The following is a 19,157-nucleotide window of genomic DNA, read 5'->3' as shown; positions in this document are numbered from 1 at the left end:
TGTAGGTGCTTGCTGGAAGACCTGATGATATGAGTTTAATCCCTGGAGCAGCAGAGAACTTATCCCAGACAGATCATCTCTGACCTTCACACAGTGCCGTGACGTAGGGGTGGGTGCACACACTCACATGCACATAAGCACACACACATAATAAGTAAGCATCTTAAAAATAATTATGTAAAACTGCTGAAAACATTCACAGTACAGAACATTATCAATTTTTAAGTGGACAAGCCAAAATCTAATCAGTTTTGTTTCACTCATCATGTATAAAGGAAAGGTCTGGCAATGTGGGCTGGCTGCTGTAGAGAAGCCAGCTCAGAAACCCCCAGGCTTTACCTCGCAAGCTCCTTCGGCTTGAACTTCCACCACGTGTCTGGCTCCCGGAAAAGGACCTTATATTTATGCTTTTGAGACTGTGGAAAAGACAAAAAAGAATGTAAATGATCTTTCATGAAATTAAATGCAATTTTACAGACTATCACTTTAAAAATGAAACAGCCCCACCGCCACCCCCCTGGTGATCCGGTCAGCAACTGAGCAAGCTTCTGCTCTCAGCTCTCTTTTAAAGAAACAGCAAGTGTTACTGCGAGGGACTGGCCTTGAAGTTGCTTTGTAGAAAAGCTGGAATTACAAGCACACACAACCACACCTGGGTCTTAGTGAGAAGCTCTGTCTCCTGTGAGAAACACCCAAGCTGAGGAAGGGGACACATTCATTTCCTAAGGTAGGAGGTTCTAGTCAAAGAAAGAGCAGGAGGCTGGGCACACTGGGGTCTGAGCATGGAGAACACAAACACAAAACCAAGGAACAAAACCAGAAAACTCAACCTAGAACGGGTCACAGCTAAACTCCATGCCTCTGGCTGCTCTCTCCCTCATATCTCTAACAAAACCATCTCCTCAGCCACACCTAGGAGCAGTCAAGTCCTCCTTTTCATTCAATAGTTAGAATTTAAAACCTGTTGCCAACAACAGTTTAGTCCATGTGTAGCCGGAGTGTGATGACTCCAGCCATCTTTTACACATCTTTTTCCTCAGGAATCCTGTCTCCGGCATCATGGTCTTTCTCTTCCAGTAACTCCATAATATATAAATACTGTACACTCACTAGTCCCACTGTATTCTACTTTCCACATACCAGCTATTTAGCAGCTCTCCGAGGAGGTGGTGGGGTACCAGCCCTCAGGAGGCAGAGGCACCGTCTCTCCTGGCTCCTCAGAGCACCTGACACAGCCCTGACTCCCTTTCCCTGCTTTCTCCACTCTGCATGCTGGCCTTTGTTCCCACCAAGCAGGCAGGCAGTCTCCAGGGTTGTTTTCCAAGGCTAGCTAGACTTTCCTTTTCATCCACACGTCTACAAAACACAGTGCCTGAGACCTGGACTTTGGTCTAATTTAACATTTTTGACCTAGCTTCATCTCTCTTTATCCAAGTCTGTATGAAGAAATAGTGAGTCTGACACACTGTGAGAAGCAGGAGTCTCCTATACATTTCTGAGTAAAGTTAGGAAGAGGCAAGAAATCAACACTGTGGAAATAGTTTCATATTTTCAATCACATAAAAAAAAATCTAAAATTGGATATAGCAGAACATTCTTCCAGCACTCAAGAGGCTAAAACATACAAATCAGATCGTGAGTTCAAGACCAGCCTGGGTTCTGAAGTGATATCCTAGCTTTGGGGAAGGGAAGGGAAGGGAAGGGAAGGGAAAAGGGAAGGGAGAAGGGAAGGGGGAAGGGAAGGGGGAAGGGAAGGGGGAAGGGAAGGGGGAAGAGGGAAGGGAGGGGAAGGGAAGGGGGAAGGGGGAAGGGAGGGAAGGGGGAAGGGGGAAGGGGGAAGGGGGAAGGGAGGGGAAGGGGGAAGGGAGGGGAAGGGGGAAGGGAGGGGAAGGGGGAAGGGGGAAGGGAAGGGGGAAGGGAAGGGGGAAGGGAAGGGGCAAGGGAAGGGGGAAGGGAAGGGAGAAGGGAAGGGGGAAGGGAAGGGAAAGGAAGGGGGAAGGGAAGGGAAGGGAAGGGAAGGGAAGGGAAGGGAAGGGAAGGGAAGGGAAGGGAAGGGAAGGGAAGGGAAGGGAAGGGAAGGGAAGGGAAGGGAAGGGAAGGGAAGGGAAGGGAAGGGAAGGGAAGGGAAGGGAAGGGAAGGGAAGGGTGTAGGGGGAAGGGAAGGGTGTAGGGGGAGGGGGAGGGGGAGGGAGGGGGGAAGAAAGAAAAAAGGAGAAATTACAGAATTACAGACTACAAAAGAAAGAGCTTATCATCAGAAACAAAACAATTGGAACTCTTTATTTTCTCCCTAGGAAAGTGTTGGGGCTGGGGAGATGGCTCAGCAGGTAAGAGACTGGCTGTCTCACAGAGGACAGCTGGTTCAGTTCAATACCTACAGGCAGCTCACAACCACTTCCAACTCCAGTGCCATGATTCAACGCCTACATCTGGCCTCTGTGGACTGCTGCATGCAGATAATGCACATGAATATAATATGCAAGCACACACACACAAGCGCACATGAAAATAAGAAAAGACAACATCACAAAACTCTCTAAGAGAACAAGAAAAATATGTGAAGTCGTACAGAGCAGTCTTGCCTTCCCCAATACTGAGGATTTTAGCTGATGGCTGGAAAGCGAAGCATACTGCAGGTTCCAGTGATAAGATAAAATCTATCGCTTCTGTAGGAAGATACATTTCGGGGGAGGGGGGAGATGGATCTCTCTGTGTAGCCCTGGCTCTCCTGGAACAACTTATGGCCCTAAACTCAGAGAGATCAACCTGCCTCTTCTGTCTCGCTAGCTCTGGAGTTAACAGTGTGCAGCCCATGCACAGCTTTCAAAGGGGATTTTTTTTTCCCAGAAAGGTAAGAATTATACTTAAAAAATAGTTCAAGTGCAGTAAATGCGATGGCTAATGTTATGCTTTAAGTTTACTGTGCTTGAGAGACCTATAAAACAAAACACCTCTAACCTGTCTGCCCTATTTGCTAAGGACGGGTCACTTCGTGGGGTGCTGGGGCTGTTGTTCATGTAAGATAACAAACCACCTGTGTTTGCTCCTCTAAACAAGCTTGGTCTCCCCACTGCACAGGATCTGTGCTTGGTCACATGGAGGCAGGCTACGTGCCAGGATGTGTACTTACCTCTGACCGCATGAAGGCAAGAAGTACACAGCCTTTTGAGTTTTGCCTTTATAAGCCCATCTAATGTAATTTGGAGCCATGCTCTGAGCATGAGTCTCAGGTATGGATCTGGCCAGTGTCTATGGTCCTGGACAATATTTAATAAACCCTCTATTTGTAAAACTTATTGTGAGGCTGGTCAATCTGAGTGACCCCAGACCCATACATAACATTAGTAACACAAATGAGATAAGCAACAGCCTGGACGTGCTGAAGACATAAAGAATCCAGTATGTATTTAACTAAGGAAGCATATATGGTGACCACAGCACGTACTAGTAATGGAAGACGGAAACATACACACACACAAAGTTATTATATACCAAGCACAGGGATACACCCAGATTCAATGGTAAATACAATGAGAGTCCTGCACTCAAGAGTAGATATTTGGCTTAAGGCCAAATACAGCCCAACAGCCATTACTGATACAACCTGGGAACTAGAACTTGTTTTTATATAAATAGGAAAAAAAAGAGGAAGGGACAGAAGAGTACTGGAGGGGAGAGGACGGGGGGGGGGGGGGGGGAGGGGGGAGGGGAGGGGAGGGGAAAGGAAGGTGACAGTTGAGCACCCTCATTTTATAGCCGAGTAGACTCAGCTTTAAGGGAGAGCTCAGCCCTGCTGTGGTCTTACTCCTCTCATTTCTCTGAAGACAGAGAAATGCAGATCAAGGCAAACCAAGATATTCTCAAGTGCTTGAGATTCACTTGTGAAATAGACGTCCTCTCAATGATTCCAAACTCAGTTATTATAAACTTAAGGTACGAACCAAAGCAACATATGGCTTCATTTCCCACGCTTGGAGGTTTGTATTATCTATGATTACTGGAGAAACCTTCTTCTCAAATGCTTCTTTTGCTGAAAGACACAATACAAAAGGACATAATTTTAATAACATTAACTATCGTCCAGGCACGGTGGTGAAACATTAGGAGTCAGACTTCCTGGAAGGCTGATAAGACAGAGAGGTAGCAAATTTCCAAGATGGCCGGCTTCTTCTTTACCCTCCAGCCTTCAGACAAAAGCCTGGCAGCTTAAAACAAAGGCCTTGTAGGAGGGGAGGGGAGGGGAGGGGAGGGGAGGGGAGGGGAGGGAGGGGAGGGGAGGGGAGGGGAGGGGAGGGGAGGGGAGGGGAGGGGAGGGGAGGGGAGGGGAGGGGAGGGGAGGGGAGGGGAGGGGAGGGGAGGGGAGGGGAGGGGAGGGGAGGGGAAAGAAAGAAAACAACTAGAGCCCAGCAGACAACTGTCACTTTCTTTAGCTATTGAGACACTAGTAGGAAAGACTTAATTCTTAGAGAATCCCTGCTGATTAAATAAAACCCAAACACTGTCATATATTCTAATCCTCTTACAAAAATTAACTTGAAAAAATGTTTTATTACTTAATGGAAGTGTGTCTGTTTCTCTGACTCTGTGTCTGTGTCTGTCTATCTGTCTCTCTCTGTCTCTCTCTCTCTTTCTCTCTGTCTCTCTCTGCATGTGCGTGCATACTACCAGGGAGTATGAGGTCAAAATCAGGTTTTTATCTTTTTTTTGAGTTAGGACCTCACTATGTAGAGCCATCCATCCTGGAGCTCTATGTAGATCGAGATGGCCTGAGACTCACAGAGATCCACTTGTCTCTGCCTGCCCAGCAGTAAGATTACAAGCACACGCTGTTGCCATGTCTGATTTTTATGTGGGTGCTGGGAACTGGACACATGTCCTTGCTCCTCAGACTTAACTTCATTCTCACTGCTTATTGAGTAACATAAGGATTGCAGTTTCTCTGTGTAGCACCAGCTGTCCTGGCACTCACTATGTAGATCAGGTTGGCCAGGTTCAGTCCACCTGCCTCTGCCTCCTGGCTTGCTGGGATTATTTAGAATACTTCTTTAGGGCTGGGGCCAGTCATAGCTCAGCGGCAGCACATCTGTGTGGCATGTTTAAGTACCACAAAACATAAGTAAACAAAGCTCTCTGTCTCCCAAAAGCCATGAATACTGAAGAAAACTTTTCCCTTCCGAGCACTGACAGCAACACACAGACCTGCGAAGCCGCTCTCACCTCGGTTCTGGTTCCACTCATGGGCTTCCCCTAAGTACTTCACATCAAACTGGTACTGTCCATTTATATAGAAGTAGTCATCAGTGCTGAGAATGACGCCACCTGGGTTATCCTCTTGCAAAGTCCTGTCAACGACAAACGGAACTATTTTCATTCATTTTCTTTCCACAATTCTTTCCTTTTGTAGTCACAATTCAAATAAAAATTCAAGTATAGTATTTAAAAGAGCAATAAAATTCAAATAAATTACACTGGAAATTCTCTAAGCAAAAAGTTCAACTCTTCAAAAGAACTAATCCAAGATAGGCTTATTTTGCTTTATACAAATTATTCAGAAATAGTTTTGCTTTGTTTTATGAAACAGTCTCATACAGCCCGAGCTGGCTTCAAACTTACTATCTAGCCCAGGATGGCCTTGAACTCTTGATCTTTCAGCCTTCACATCTCCAGGGCTGAGACTAAGGCCTGACTGCCATACCTAGTGCTCGTTTCCTTTTAAACATGCATATATCTGAGCTATCATTAAATAAGACTATGGTCAAGGCCAGGGGCATGGTTAATGCACGAGTATAGCTAAATCACTTGTCACATAGGCATGAAGAGTCTCAGATCTCCAGGACTTATGGAAAGACGCTGTGTGGGTACAGCAGCCCACCAGAGATCCCAGTGGAAGGTGAAGCAGGAGATTACAAACGTACATTTTTTTTAAAAAATGACCTTTCCAATAAGTCCAAAAGCCTTGCTTTCACATCAGATTTCCTCATGTCACATGCTAATTTAATGTTATGGACCATACTCATCTCATGTCTATCTCATCTCATATTCTATCAAAAACATAGCTCTTATTTTGTGGCAAAACTGCATTTGCCTTTGACTCCGAGGCCCGGAAATCAAGTCCAACACATCTACTACCTTGGAAGTACTCCTGGCATTCCCACTAATTTTACAAACACAACTACGTAACTTAAATGACTATATTGCTATTACTGGGGCTAGGGATATAGTTCAATTGGTAGAATATGTTTCTACCATGCACAGGGACCAGGGCGTGATCACTATTGCCACATAAATCAGCTATGATGGCACACACTTGTAATCCCAGCACTTGGGGGTTTAGAGGCAGGAGGTACAGAAAATGCATGAATCCGGCTACTCAGTGAGTGTAAGAACAAGAACAGACTGGGATACAAGATCTCCTATCTCAAAACACACACACAGAGTCTATGGCTACAAAAAAAAAAAAAATTCAAATTCAGGAGGAAAAAAAGCAAATACATCTTAAAATGTAACGGCCAAGGGCTCGAGAGAGAAACTAAGGAAGCAAACGCCCTTGAAGGACACCCTTGAAGCCATCTCTGCGGGGCAGTCTAACCCTGACTCTGCTTCCCACATCAAAGCACTAACAACTGACTTGCCATAAAAACATAAACAAAAGGAAGTGTGTTTTCCACAAAATGAAGTTCTGGGCCATGAGTGGTAACAAACACATGATTAACACCGCTAACCCCAGCACTATGCAGACCAAGAGAACAACAGCCTGGTCTATATATTAAGGTCCAGGCTATGCAGTGAGACCCTGTCTCAAAACATCAAAAATAAATAAATAGTTTGAAATCGTTAGTTCTATAATTACTACTATTCATTTCTCTTCCTTATAATTATGTTTCTTTTGTTCACTTGTTTTCTGTGGTTTGAGACACGGTTTCCCTGTGTAGTCCTGGCTGTTCTAGAACCCAAGGATCAGCCTGTCTCTGTCTTCCCAGTACTGGTATTAAAGGCATGTACCACCATGCCCAGTTTAAAATGGAGTTTCTAAAGCACTATTTAACACACTATAATTTTCAACTTCTAGTCATCAGTAGAATTCATTTATTCACCTTTTTTTGTTCCTATATTCAGAATCAACTGTGGATCTTCTGTTCTTATTTTCAAGTCTGGTTTTTATACTCCATAAACAAAGCTAACCTCATCTTCCTCCTAGTCAAATTAGCTTTCATCCTCAGAAAGAAAGTATTTCATAGTTTTAGTATCTTGAAACTATCTTTTTTTTTTTTTTTTTTTTTTGGTTTTTCGAGACAGGGTTTCTCTTTATAGCTCTGGCTGTCCTGGAGCTCACTCTGTAGACCAGGCTGGCCTCGAACTCAGAAATCCGCCTGCCTCTGCCTCCCGAGTGCTGGGATTAAAGGCGTGCGCCACCACGCCCGGCCGTGAAACTATCTTTAACTTGAAACTTTTTTTTTTTAGTTTTACTTCTATCAAAACTGTATGAGAAAAAAGAATACAATAAAAACTTTCAGTGAAGATTATTATCTTTTAAAAGATCACAAAAAATATTTGAGTTATTAATGATGTTGAGCAAACGATGTGTTCTGGAAATTCACATTAGCTATCCAATCCGTGCACTATACTAACAAATGTCAATAAACCGTCCTACCTTGCCAGAAAGGATTTGCCTGAGCCCGGCAGCCCTCTGAGCAGCACGAGAACTAAGCCGACGAAGGAGGTAGTCTTCTTCCTCACAGGCTGTGCCGCTGGGGCCTCCTGCACCTGGTAAGCACTTGCTCCCTCACTGCCTCTCCACACTTTGGTTGGAGAGTTGTGGGAGATGATGGGGGGTGGGAACGTGTAGTTGACAGGTCTCCAGTGAGCAGCTGTGGTCACCACAGGGGCTACAAAGCCATGGTTGCCTTGAAAGAGATCAAAAGCAGGGATCATCGGGTTCCAGATCGGTGGTGGGGGCGGGGGCGGAAGGAGTAAGGGAAGAGGGGTGAGCACCGGGCAGTAATTCATATCCTTCCCCTTTGGTGGCAGTTCAGGATGTTTGTGCGGCTTGAAATTGAACCCTTCAGAGGGCACAAAAACATCAGTCGCAGAAGCCGACTTCTGATCCCCATCTGTACCTGGTAGGTCAGACCCTGAATTGTGCAGAGGGCGAGTTGAAGGAACCTGAGGTTCACTGTTGCCCAAATCTGCAAGGGCTTGAGAAAGCTGCGCACTAGGACACTCAGATTCGGAATGGTCTTTTTGTCTTTGGCTAAAATTGCCACAACCCCTAGCAGAGCCATTTGTTGGATTTCCAGAGCTACTGAGAGGAGAGTCTTCTGGGTAGCCCCCTTCCAATGCCAATTTTGAACAACTCTCAAGCGCATTCGAAACTGAATGTGAAGTTGGTGGGTTTGAACCTGGTAAAGAAGCAGAACTCTTGAGCATTTCGCTATTTGAGCTCATGCTTTGTACAGAAAGAAGAGAAGTCATACCACTTGAATCTGAATTCATAAAGGTGGAAGGGTCATTAAAACTATTAGCATCTTGCAGAGGTGAGAATGGGTATACTTGGTCATCAGGAGGAGAGTTTAATTTCTCAAAAGCGTTCTGTATTAAGGAATCCAAGTCCTCAGTTAGCTGCATATCCAAAAATGAATCCAGCTTGGAATCTTCACTCTCGCCTTCGGGACGGCACGTCTCCATGACTGCGTTTCCTGCTGCGCCGGGCTTGCTGTCACAATCACCAGAAGTCTGTGCAGATGACTCTGCCCCCTTGGCATCAGTGGCAGATAATTCTAACAGACAATCCATGGCATTTTCAACTGCATGAGAACAAGAACAGCAACAAGAACAACAAATGTATACACACACACACACACACACACACACATACACACACATTGAAAATGTCTCAATAGCCAGGTCATCTTTTAAAAACTGACACTACTCTAATACATCAGAGTCTACACTAGAGAAGCATTAATGATAGAGCCATGGAATGGTATCCTTTCAATTGTAATAAGCTACTGTCAAGTACAAATTGAACAGTTTAATGAGTATATACATAGACTGTATATGATAGGGTCATGTATAAAGATCCTAAAGTCAGTTGATACATTCAACAGTTATTTATCTATTGGATGTCCATTCAAGGACTAAGTATTTTAAGTAGGTATTCTCTTAGTAAACATTTACTCATTTACACAGTCTATACTACATATTTCACAGTATAAAAAATATATGCATCAGAAATACTTCATACAAAAATGAAGATGAATTTTTGATATGAAGGATTTTGTAAAGTATAAATCGAACATAAAGATGTATATATTAAAATATAATTATATCATAATATAAATTAAACAATGTGTACTTTTTAACAATGTGCAAATGCTACAGTGATGGAAAGGAGAATAAAACAAGATTTCACATAATGTAATATATATGATCTAGCACTAAAAAGACTAATCAAGTTGCCAACAGGACAAAAGTTAAAGCCAAGCTTGAAAATACAAAACTGCCTTTAATCCCAGCACATGGGAGGCAGAAGCAGGTGGATCTCTGTGAGTTCAATTCAAAGCCAGCTTGGTCTACATAGTGAGATCCAGGCCAACCAGAGCTACACAGTGAGACCTGTCTCAGGAAGAAAAGAGAAGAAGAGAAGAGAAGAGAAGAGAAGAGAAGAGAAGAGAAGAGAAGAGAAGAGAAGAGAAGAGAAGAGAAGAGAAGAAGAGAAGAGAAACAAGACAAGAAAAGACCTGTTTAAAGTATTCAGAGAAGCTGGTTGGAGAGTTAGTTCACAGGGTTCTGTGTGATGGATAGAAGGAAGAAAAGAACTGGAGGAGGCTGCAAATAACTGAGAGGTTCTGACAGTCAGCCACACTGTTTTCTAAGGGAATGTAACAGGAGGAGAACTGCCACCCACAGCATTTGGGCTAGGAGCATTATTACATAGATAACCTCATTGAATCCCCAAGTAATACTATGAGAACAATCATCCTAGAAAACATAAAAGAAAATGAAGCTCAAAAAAAGGATAGGAACTGGACCCAAGTCACACAGTAACAGGGCCGGTGTGTCTGACTCCAATGCTGAGCTCTGGCTGCAACACAGACAGAGAGCCGTCAGGTCTTCAAGCATGAAGCTAGGGGTGCTGCTCGGGGTCATGGGGCCTTGGCCAGCATGCTTGAGGCCCTGCATTTGATAACAGGCATCACAAGAAAAGAAAGTAATTTTTAAGCATTTGAAATCTGAATGCCTTTTTTTATTTTGTTTCTGCTATGTACTGTTTTTGTTTTAAGGAAGATAGACATGGAAAGAAGCAGAGCACTGTAGGGCACAGCTCTGTTCTGGAGTCAAAGCACCCTCATTTAAATATCTACTTGCTTGACAGGATTCAAACAAATGAGCCAACTTCCCTCAGCACATCTCCTTGTTTGTGATATGGCAATACTCAAAGTACCTACCTCGGAGGCTCTTGTGGGGTTAAATGAGAAAATCCCTGAGAAGTGCCGTGCACAAGGACTGGTACCTAGTAAGACCCAGTTAACCTTCCCTTAAGAGAAAAACAAAGAGGGGTTGGAGGGGCACGCCTGGCAAAGAGGTCAGTCAGGAGAACAGAGCAAACTGCAGAGGCAAGAAGCCCTGCAGAACACTGAGACAAGGTGAAGGGAAAACGCAAACACAAGAAGGAAAAAAACTACATAGCAGAAAACCCTAAAGTGACCAACTAAAGGACTAGCATACTTATAATGAAAAGCCGCATAAGTAAAAATACCAAAATACAAAGGTAATTATCATAAAAGGGAAGTCTTAAACAGATTGCAGGGAAAAATGAAAACTATGACATAAAAACGACCTTAAAAACTAAATGAATAATTTATAAAATATAAGAAAAACTCAAATATAAAAATATTCAACATTATTCTCTATTTTAAAAAGGCACAATTTATTCTATTAAAATCTTAATGATTCACAGCACTGAGAGGCTGTGGGTATTGCAGCCCAGAACCCCTCCCTGGAAGGTGAACTACACTGTCTTGTCAAGGCTGGAACACTAGTCTGTCTGTCTGTCTGTCTGTCTGTCTGTTTGTTTGTTTGTTTGTTTTGAGACAGGGCTTCTCTGTGTAGCCCTGGCTGTCCTGGAACTCACTCTGTAGACCAGACTGGCCTTGAACTCAGAAATCCTCCTGCCTCAGCCTCCCAAGTGCTGGGATTAAAGGCGTGCGCCACCACGCCCAGCTGGAAAACTATTCTTAGCCTGTGCTGCAGACAGGAAAGCTTTGGGACCAAGAGGAAAGGCCAGAAGAAAATGGCTACTTTCACTGAAATGCTCTGAATAAATTAAATACAACTCACTGAACACTAGAGAAGCACCAGAGAGAGATAACAGCTGGTTATAAAGACAAGCACTGGTTATGTGAGAGCACTGACAACAGCGCCACTGCATTACGTTTAAAGAGCAGACTGTTTGCTTTAGTGCCATCAATGCTACCACTCAAACTACTCATTACACCAAGTATTTACAGAGAAGGTGCACAGAAGATCCTGAAAAACAGAAGTAAGTGTGTTAGGACATGAGATGATACGGTTGTAACTCCACCACTGCTTTACGCGCATATGTTCAACACATCACGACTATCCTTTCTGAGCATCAAATGCACTACTGAAACCTGGGTATATAGATCAGAATATGTCCTTGACAGGACAGAAATGCTCACTGCACAGCTCACACAATGACTGAGATCATAAGCTTATCCAGCATTATCATGACACTCAAATCTAGAATGACTTTATCTTATAATAACCATAACCAAAAGCTCTATTACCCAGGTGGTAATCCTGCAAACATCCTTTTAAACAATTACAGGGTCTTTATAGCAGACGACACTGAAGTCTGTACCAACATCAAACAACAAAATAAACTTCCAATCCTCCCCCAAAAAATCCTACCTGTAAGATACATTTTATTAGTTTTCATTAACAAGTTAGAAAAACAACTCAGCCGGGCGTGGTGGCGCACGCCTTTAATCCCAGCACTCGGGAGGCAGAGGCAGGCGGATTTCTGAGTTCGAGGCCAGCCTGGTCTACAAAGTGAGTGCCAGGACAGCCAGGGCTACACAGAGAAACCCTGTCTCGAAAAACCAAAAAAAAAAAAAAGAAAAACAACTCAAAGATGAAAATAGCACCAACCTGTCTATAGGAGGATAAAATGTGGACTATATTTATATTCATGAATCTTATACCTACAAGTGTACATTTCTTTATAGTAGAAACCATCTTTATGTTTCATATCCCTAGTAATAGAAACAGCACCTTTGTTCCTGGGAGATACTTAACCTGTGATAAACACAAGAATAATATCATTTTTCTACATTGGCATTCACTGAGGCACAGAATACGAGGTCTTCTTACAAGACTCAAAGAGTCAAACTAAACTTTTCTCACCTTTAAAATCACATTCAGAAAGCATCAAATAAACTACATCAGGATCCAGAGCAGAAAACATCTCTGAGATACTGGTGAAGAGTTCTTCCTGATCAACTTTTGTCTCACACACGGAAGGGAGAGTGGTAGTCGACTCCTCACGACTAGCAACACGGGATACGACAATTTTCTTAGAGTTTGCAGTCTTCCGCAAAGGATTTCCCCCAAGATTTTTCCTTTTCCTTGGCATTCTGACTTCCAAAACTAAAATATTTCCCTTTTTAAAAAAATTTAAAGATTTTTTTGATATTTAAATCATAATTCAAAGGAAAAATTGTATTAAAAATTCTTGAAAATCCAGTAGTAATTGAACCTAAAATAGAAAGCAAGTAAAAACGCTCAGACTACACATGTTCACTTCCACTCCTAAGGTGGAACGGTATCTGCATAACTCTAAGAAAGTACCCAATTCTAGCAGCAGAGCCAAAAACAATTTATCTCCAGTTTTGTTAGGATTGAACATGTTAAAATTTAAGATAATACAACATAACATATTTCAAAATAGCTAATATACTGTTTTAATACCATTACTCGTTCTTTTAACATAAAGGGCCCATAAACATTATCAGAATGCCTATTAAACACACCAATGTTCAGCTATCTAATAAGCATCAAGAACTTAACATGTCCAAGACTGAGCTCCTGACCACTCCCTCCAAACCCACTCTCCTGGGTATCTCCATCTCAGCTAACATAATAGCCCTGCCTTGCCTCCTCTCATCCAAGTGGTAGGACAATTTGGTGATGTGATTCCTCAAGTGTAGACAGAATGTGATGGCTCCTTATCGCCAGGCTTAACTATCACGGCCTTTGTACTAGGTGGCACTAACCAACCAATCACCCCGCACCCGGGTACTCTTGCTCCTGCAGTGTGCTTAGCAAACAAGCCATAGGCCGGCTGATACCTCCCTTCTGCTAAAGTGTCCCTAACCTTCCCTTCTCACTCGGGATAGAGCCTTTGAAACAGCTGCCATCCAGATCACTGCCGTCTTGACACTGCGTCCCCTAACCGTTCGTTCCCTTGCTCCTGCCACTTGGCGCACACTTAGCCTCCTGGCTCTTTAGCTCCCACTGGGACCCTTACACTTTGGCTCCCTCTACCTACTTTTCTACCCGGAATCTAGAAGATGGATTTTCTCACCACCTCATTATTACTCAAATATGACCACACTGTTCATCCAGTACAACAAAATCTTTCTTTTCTTTTTTCCCCCATAGACAGGGTCTCATGCAGCCCAATTGATCTTGAACTCCCTAGGTATCCAAGAATGACTTTGAACTTCAATCCTCCCGCGTCCACCTCCAGCTTTGTGTGGTGCTGGGATCAAGCCCAGGCTTCATGTCTGCTAGGCAAGCTCTACTAACTGAGCTGGATCCTCACACTCCTCAAAAAACACACATCATGTCCTGCCTGGATTCTCTTCGTGTTTGTTACCTTCTAGTATGTTATTCATGCATATTTAGCTATGTGTCTCCTACTCATATGCTCCACAGGGCAGAGACTCATGGATCTGGAGAAGATCACAGTCTGCTTGCTTTCTCCATTTAGATACACCTAATAAATATCCTCAATTTAACATCTTTAAAATTAATCATTTATTAAAAATTTCTGAAAACATCTTTACATTTTCTCCCTAAATCTACCTTAACTACTGGGCCTGATGACCATGAATCACATACCTACCTTCCTACCCCTGACTTGTTTCCACTGCACCAGAGTCCCTATCATCTAGTCTAAAGCTCAAATCTGACTGGATCAGGGTCTGGCACGGATAATTCTCACTCTACAATGTTGTCCTCTTTTCAAGTGTGGCATTCAAGAATTGCTTCCCTGACTACCCAATTCAAAGTCAAGTCCCACTCCCTCTGCCCCAATCTCCACTTTCAAGCTATTCACTGATTGTCCTTAACATCTCTTAACATACTATAAAATTTACCTTTCAATTACATTTGGGTCATAGATCCCTTCACCTTCCAGTAATGACAGCCATCAGCCACATGTGCCTAAATTTAAATTAATTAAAATTAAAGAAAATTATTTTTTATATATATTATATCAGATATAAGTAGAATTTAGAGCAAAAATTATCGGGGGCATGGGGGAAGAGGTCATAATAAGGACTAATTCACCAGAAAAAAAAAAAAAAAACTAAATGTCTATGCATCTAAAACATAAGTACAAACAGGAAAAAACAAAAAAAGTAAAAAAAATTCGCTATAGTCAAAATCTCAATACTATACCATCAGCAACTTGGAGAACAACTATAGCAAATCCCAAGACTACAGAACTCAATACTACACACTAAGGAGCTAGTCAACATGTATGGACCATTCCTCTCCTGAGCGGCCACACACAAGCTTGCCACACATATAAACCATAACCCACATGGCAGAACAAATCTTAAGAAGCTTCAAAGAACTCCAAAAGCATATCAAGTATGCTCTACAGCCACAGAGAGACAACTAGAAATCAGTAACAGAAAGACAAGAGGAAATCTTCAAACACTTGGAATCTGGGCAATGACTGATCCCTAAGTCAAAAAGAGCAAGTCTGGGGCTAGGGAGACCCATCAGTCTGTAATGCAGACAGCACTAGCCTAGCATCAAGACCTGTCTCTGGGCCTGAGAACACATAAAGAGCTAAGCAGAGCATAGTTGCCTATAATCCCACAGCAGGGAAGGAAAGAGACAGGAGAAGCCTGAGGTCACTGGCCAGCCATCCAAGCCATGAAACCTGCCAAGTCACTAAATCTTTACATTTTTAAATTATAGAAAAATCTCACTAATGGGAACATATTCAAACAATAACACATGCTATACTTTTCTGTCTTTTTTCTTTCTGGTTTTTCTTTCTTTTTTCCCCCCTTCCCTTCTCCAGCTTGCTCCAGCCTAAAGGTGTTTGTTTGTTTCTCATTAAAGGTGATTGTGAGCCACCACATGGTTGCTGGGCTTTGAACTCATGACCTCCAGAAGAGCAGCCGGGTCTCTTAACTGCAGAGCCATCTCACCAGCCCTTCCTTCTTTCTGGTTTTTCAAGACAGGGTGGGTTTCTCTGTGTAACCTCTGTAGACCAGGCTGCCTCTGCCTCCCAAGGGTTGGGTTCGAGGTTAAGGTATGCTCTGCACAGCCCTGTTACACTTCTCATCACGGTGGCAAAGTCATTGCAATAAACTATTGAAGAGTAATTGTTTGGTCATGGCTCCAGTCTTAATTTGGTCACATGGCTCCATTGCCATGGAGCTAAGATGAGGTACATCCAACAACAGCAACAGTGGCAGAAGAGGCTGCTGCCCGCTGGCATCTGGGAAGGAAGAGTTGAGGAGGAGCACAAGGGATGCCTTGACAGAGCGCTGCCTGCTGACGCCAGAGCCTACTCTACCCAACCAGGCCCTACTTCCTAGTATCCAACCTTTTTTAATTAATGCCAAATTGTGAATTGATCAGTGAATTAATCCATTGATTACACCAAAGCCATTGTGATCCAATCACCTCTCAAAGTCCATGTCCACCAACTAAAGACCAAGCCTTTAACACTAGAGCCCTCTGGACACTTTAACCACTTAAGTGCTATAAAAGAATCCAATGCATCAGTTTATTAAGAATATGAAGTCGGGGCTGGTGAGATGGCTCAGTGGGTAAGAGCACCCGACTGCTCTTCCGAAGGTCCAGAGTTCAAATCCCAGCAACCACATGGTGGCTCACAACCATCCGCAACGAGATCTGGCGCCCTCTTCTGGAGTGTCTGAAGACAGCTACAGTGTACTTACATATAATAAATAAATCTTTAAAAAAAAAAAAAAAGAATATGAAGTCTTTTAATATTTGAAAAGTCAATCAAAACAACTCCAGGTATTAACAAAACAAAGGAAAGAAATAACATAATCCACTCCGTGTCCACTGAGCACAGGGCTGAGAAGCACCCACAGGTGCTCATGGGACTCCCCCAAGCTGGAGATGGACAGGAAGTGATGGAGGCACCATGAAGTGCCGAAAGCTTTCTCTCAGCAAACAGAAAAGTTGATTTTTGCTACCAAAACTTCCCTACTACACTGTACCAGAGATTGCAGGCAGCATGTAAGGCTGAAAAAGGAAATTAAAGTTCTAAGAGAAAAAGCCAGGTGTAACAGACAGATCTCTCTTGAGTTTCTGGACAGGCAGGTGATATCTCCAAAAGTTGAAGGGGGTTGGGGAGTGGGGTGTAGGGTCTAAGAAAAAAGAAATACACATACAGAACTATCATTTACATATTCTGTGTGCAGACAAAAATCCAAAACAATCTATTGAGTACTGAGTTGGTCAGGTAACTTAGCAAGGCTGACGTCATGGGCCACAGTACTTGTGTGCAAGTCAGATGACTTGGTGGACTTCCTGCTTATCTCCCTCCACCTTCACCTGAGTCCCACAGACTGAGTTCGGTCTTCCAGCTCACATAACAAGTGCTCTCCCCTGGCCCCGATCTATAGTTCTTTATATTAGAAATGAATCTAGCTAGGGAGCCAGCTCAGTGGCATATCACTTATCCAGTCAGCATGAGGCTGCTCTGGCAGTGACCAAAGGGAGAGGAAGGAGAGGAGAAAGGTCAGGAAATCTAAACACGTGCATTCCTCATCTCCGTGCTTACCTTTTCACAGCTGACCCAGTCCTCCCGAGACCACAGTCTCCTGAGGACACTCCACTCTCAGGGTGTCATCTCACCAGGAAACAATGGAGTACGCTAGATTTTATTTAGTCTTAAGACCTCTTTTTGTTTGTGCCTCACCTACTCTTTGGTGGTTTCTTCAGCCTTAACAGCTTTAAAAGCCAAGCACCATGCTAAGAAATTAGTATCTCAACAGCAACTCTTCCCGGCCTGACAGCAAACTCCCCACCGAGCTTCATGCCCAGCCAATAGATCCAATCCTGAGATGAGACCAGACTCTGAAGGCACATAACCAACTGGGTTAGAAGAGGCAGAAGTAGCTCCCTGCCACTAGAGGAGAAACATGAAGAGTCTCTCCTGCCCCTGGTTCTTCCTGACTCCCTGTCTGACTCCTATACTCAAGGGAGGAAATTGCTCTGCTCCCCACAAGCTCCTGCCATGATGTTCTGCCTCATCACAGAACTGCCCAGAAGCAAAGGAGCCTAGATTAAAAAAAAAAAAAACTCTGAAATGAGGAACTGAATAAATCTTTCTCTAGTGCTTGTTCAGACACACTGTAGTCAATAAACATGGCCATGTATATAATCTCACCTATAGGCAACTTCCAGTTGCTGAAACCAAACCACAAGCGTCACTTTGTTGTTACTGTTTTTGAGACAATGTCTCCTCCCTTCCTAGGCTGTCACTTAGCACCTGTGTTAGCTTCACTGGCAGAAGCTAGGACTGGAAGCTGCTACCTCAGCAGCGGCTCTTAACTCCTTCCCCACCACACACACACACACATACACACACACATACACACACACACACACACACACATACACCTCTTAGGCACTTTACAAAATACATTTGTTAGCCGGGCACAGTGGCTCACGCCTTCAATCCCAGCACTCTGAAAAAATTATTTTTGCTACCTCCTAAGTCTAAATTTGCTGTTATGAATCATAATGTAAATATCTATGTTTTCCAATGGTCTTAGGTGACTCCTGTGAAAGGGTTATTTGACCCCCAAAGTGGTCACAAGCCACATGATGAGAACCACTTATTTTGGGGGTATTTTTCTTTCTCTTGATTTATGTATCTATGTACTTGGTTGTCTATATGGTGACATATGTTCGGGTGCCCTCAAAAGCCAGAAGAGGGTGGGAGAGTTACAGGTGGTTGTGTGGGTGGCTGGAGCCAAACCCAGATCCTCTGCAAGAGCAGCGAGTGCTCCTAACTTCTGAGCTACCGCTCTGGCCCCTTTCCTCTTTTTTCAATTTTACTTATTGCTTGGCTGTTTGCTTGTTTGTTAGGTTTTGTGGCTCAAAGGATTAAGCCTGGGGCCTCTTATATGCTAAGAAGTGTGACACTCTCCAAGTCCAAAATTCTCCATTTTGAAGTACACAATGCAGGGGTTTCCAGTCTATTTACAGAGCTGAACTGTAATGCAATTCTGGAATTTTAGTTTCTTTAGAAAAACACAGAAATATTATAAGAATGTGCTTTTGTTTTAACTCCAGGTGCGGGTACATATGTAGGGCTGCTTCGGACTGTCCAAAGCAGTTAATTATGATTAGCTCTGGCAGACTTGTGGTTTTGCCAGCTGCAGATCATTTCTGTGATTGGGTAATGTTTGGAATTCTGGGAAATTTTCAGAGGGTATAAATATGCTAGGGCCCTGAGAAGCCGGGTTGGTGATTGTTGGTGGGTTCAGGGAGGTTGGTTGTAGTATATTAAGAGTCATGCTCAAAGAAGAAACAAAAAGAAATCAGATTCAAGGACCTCTCTCTCCCCCCTCTATCCTTTCTCTCCAATCTGGAGATAGGGGATGAAATGGGGGTTGGGGGGATAAATGATGGGAAAAAGAAAGAACCCAAAGAGTAGAAATAGAAAGACCAGCTACACTGTACAACCATCACCACAATCTAATTCCAAAACGTTCCTGACATATCCTCTTATGTAAAATACGCACTTAATCCCCATTCCCTCCTCTCACCCCTGGCAACCGCAAAGCTCCTGTTTCTGTAGACTGCCTATTCAGGGCCACGGTATAAAATGGAACCAGCCA

General features: G+C 43.4%; 1 protein-coding gene across 7 annotated transcripts in view; it reads right to left on the bottom strand.

The window, feature by feature from the left end:
• N4bp2 (NEDD4 binding protein 2) overlaps window positions 1-19,157 on the bottom strand; it is a 65,416-nt gene that overhangs the window by 30,031 nt on the left and 16,228 nt on the right. For 4 of the 7 annotated variants that reach the window (XM_085836730.1, XM_085836726.1, XM_085836729.1 and 1 more), the window contains 6 exons: window positions 14,406-14,472; window positions 12,430-12,781; window positions 7,652-8,804; window positions 5,218-5,342; window positions 3,942-4,030; window positions 340-416 (listed from right to left, as the gene is read on the bottom strand). In XM_085836730.1, the coding sequence (XP_085692856.1) occupies window positions 340-416; window positions 3,942-4,030; window positions 5,218-5,342; window positions 7,652-8,804; window positions 12,430-12,658 (1,673 nt within the window). In that variant the 5' untranslated portion in view covers window positions 12,659-12,781; window positions 14,406-14,472. The remainder of the gene's footprint in view (window positions 1-339; window positions 417-3,941; window positions 4,031-5,217; window positions 5,343-7,651; window positions 8,805-12,429; window positions 12,782-14,405; window positions 14,473-19,157) is intronic. The other 3 variants (XM_085836728.1, XM_085836731.1, XM_085836732.1) reach the window with 3 other exon arrangements.

This window comes from Mus caroli, unplaced genomic scaffold (assembly GCF_978045245.1).
Source record: "Mus caroli unplaced genomic scaffold, Mus_caroli_1 scaffold_4, whole genome shotgun sequence".
NCBI lineage: Eukaryota > Metazoa > Chordata > Mammalia > Rodentia > Muridae > Mus > Mus caroli.
Note: the sequence above shows the minus strand (reverse complement) of the source record. Positions and strands in the feature narration are given on the sequence as shown.